The 2,143-nt window shown below is 38.2% G+C and overlaps 1 protein-coding gene across 1 annotated transcript in view; it reads right to left on the minus strand.

Moving 5' to 3' along the window:
• Positions 1–2,143, minus strand: part of SLC30A9 (solute carrier family 30 (zinc transporter), member 9) — a 73,186-nt gene that overhangs the window by 69,475 nt on the left and 1,568 nt on the right. Inside the window, exon 2 of the mRNA XM_015572391.1 lies at positions 941–1,108. Within this exon, the coding sequence (XP_015427877.1) occupies positions 941–1,070 (130 nt within the window). The 5' untranslated portion in view covers positions 1,071–1,108. The remainder of the gene's footprint in view (positions 1–940; positions 1,109–2,143) is intronic.

Here is a 2,143-nt window from a genome sequence, read left to right on the forward strand (position 1 = left end):
ATGAGAACGGATATATGCACCCCTATGTTCATAGCAGCACAATTTACAATAGCTAAGATTTGGAAACAGCCTAAGTGCCCATCAGCAGATGAGTGAATTAAAAAACAATGGTATATCTACACAATGGAATACTACCTCGCTATAAAGAAGAAGCCACTTTTACCATTTGCAACAGCACGGATGGAACTGGAGAGCATTATGCTAAGTGAAATGAGACAGTAAGTAAAAGATAAATATCACCTAATCTCACTCATTTATGGAATATAGTGAACAAGATAAACTGATAAACAAAAACAGATCCATAGACAGAGAAGCATCAATCAGATGCTCAAACCTCAGAGGGAAGGTCGGGGAGAGTGGGGGTAAGGGGTAGAGATCAATCAAAGGACTTATATGCAAGCATATGCGCCTAACCAATGGACAGAGACAACAGGGGTTGAGCGCTTGAGAGGGGGGGATTGGAGGTAATGTGGGGATAAGGACACATATGCAATTTCTTAATCAATAAAAAAATTTTAAAAAAAAAACTCTAATAATTAAAACCCCAACATATGTATCAATCAGCAGATTAGAGGTAACTGAAGAGGTAATTAGTGAATTAGGCAGACCTAAAAAAATAATCCAGAATTCAGGCCAGAATAGAAATATAAAAATGACAGAAATAGAAATACAAAATTCAGTAATAGAAAATATGACAGGCTTAGAGTCATGGAAAATAAAGCAAGAGGTAACGTATTTCTAATGAGAGTTCCAAAAGGAGATAACAGAGAAATGGAAAGAGACAATATTTGAAGGGACAATGACAGAGAATTACAGAATTCCAGAACTGTATAAAAATATCAATAAGATTTTTTATAGGTACGCTCTATCAAATATTCAAGAAACAAATATTCTTAAACCATTCCAGAATACAGAATTATTTTAAAAGATTTATACATACCTGCTTCATCAAATGATGGTATTTTTTCCACTTCGAGAGTTTTTGATCCCTGCCCTTCTTTCTGAACATTTGTAGAATACAACTTTACTTGACTCAGTGTACAAAAGTATGAGTGACTACAGGGAACCATGTTTGAAAAGCTTCCAAATGTCACCAAATTCTGCCATTCTAAAAGAAAAAATTTCTTTTAATTTCAAACGAACTCACAAGGATTTTTATACTCAATAAAACATGCCTATTATGATTAGATTGAGAACAGTTTTACAGAATAACAATAAAACTTTCATACTGCAAGATACCCAAATGTACAGTGCCAAACCACTCTCTCCACTGGAGGTGTTTCCCTGACACCTAGGTATACAATTTTGTAAAGAAAAAAGTAAAGGATTATACTCCTATTTTCTCTCATTTGTAAACTTAATCACATGGAAACCTTTAAAATATATTTTAAAAATTCATACTATTCAGCTATTCTGAAATACTCATTTTATATGCTGGTTACGTGTAAAAAAAAAAGGCATGTACTTTTCAGATATAGAAATCTTGAGGTGGGAGATCAGGAGGGCTTCCTACTCAAAATTCCCATATACTATACTACTCAAAATTACAGTGTTCTCCTTCTACTAGCTGCAGATTTATTCCTTTCATTTCATAATCAATGAGTGAGTTATGGGAATTTTAATTGAGGGAATAGAATATTAATTATGAAGCATTTCAGCTGCTGCATCTGGGTTGGCTATGGGCTTTAGAGGGCTGAAATACAGAAGGAAAAAAAAAATTCCACACTTGCCCTAAAGTGGTAGGAAAAGCAAATCTGTCTATCTCTAGGCTCATGTGACCATTCTCTTTTATTTTTATACTAGAGACCCAGTGCATGAAATTCGTGCAGTGGGAGGGTAGGGAGTCCCTCAGCCCGGCCTGCGCCCTCTCGCAGTCTGGGACCCCTCACTCTTTACCACCCACCTGCTTGCTGCTCCTTACTGCTTGGCTCGCTGCTCCTTAGTGCTGCCAGGGAGGCAGGAGGATACCACTACCACCACTGTGCTTGCCAGCTGTGAGCCCAGCTTCTGGCTGAGAAGCGCTCTCCCTGTGGGAGTGCACTGACCACCAAGGGGCAACTCCTGTGTTGAGTGTCTGCCCCCTGGTGGTCAGTGCGCACCATAGCAACCGGTCGTTCTGCTGTAACGGTCACTTAGGCTTTCA

This window comes from Myotis davidii, unplaced genomic scaffold (assembly GCF_000327345.1).
Source record: "Myotis davidii unplaced genomic scaffold, ASM32734v1 scaffold629, whole genome shotgun sequence".
NCBI lineage: Eukaryota > Metazoa > Chordata > Mammalia > Chiroptera > Vespertilionidae > Myotis > Myotis davidii.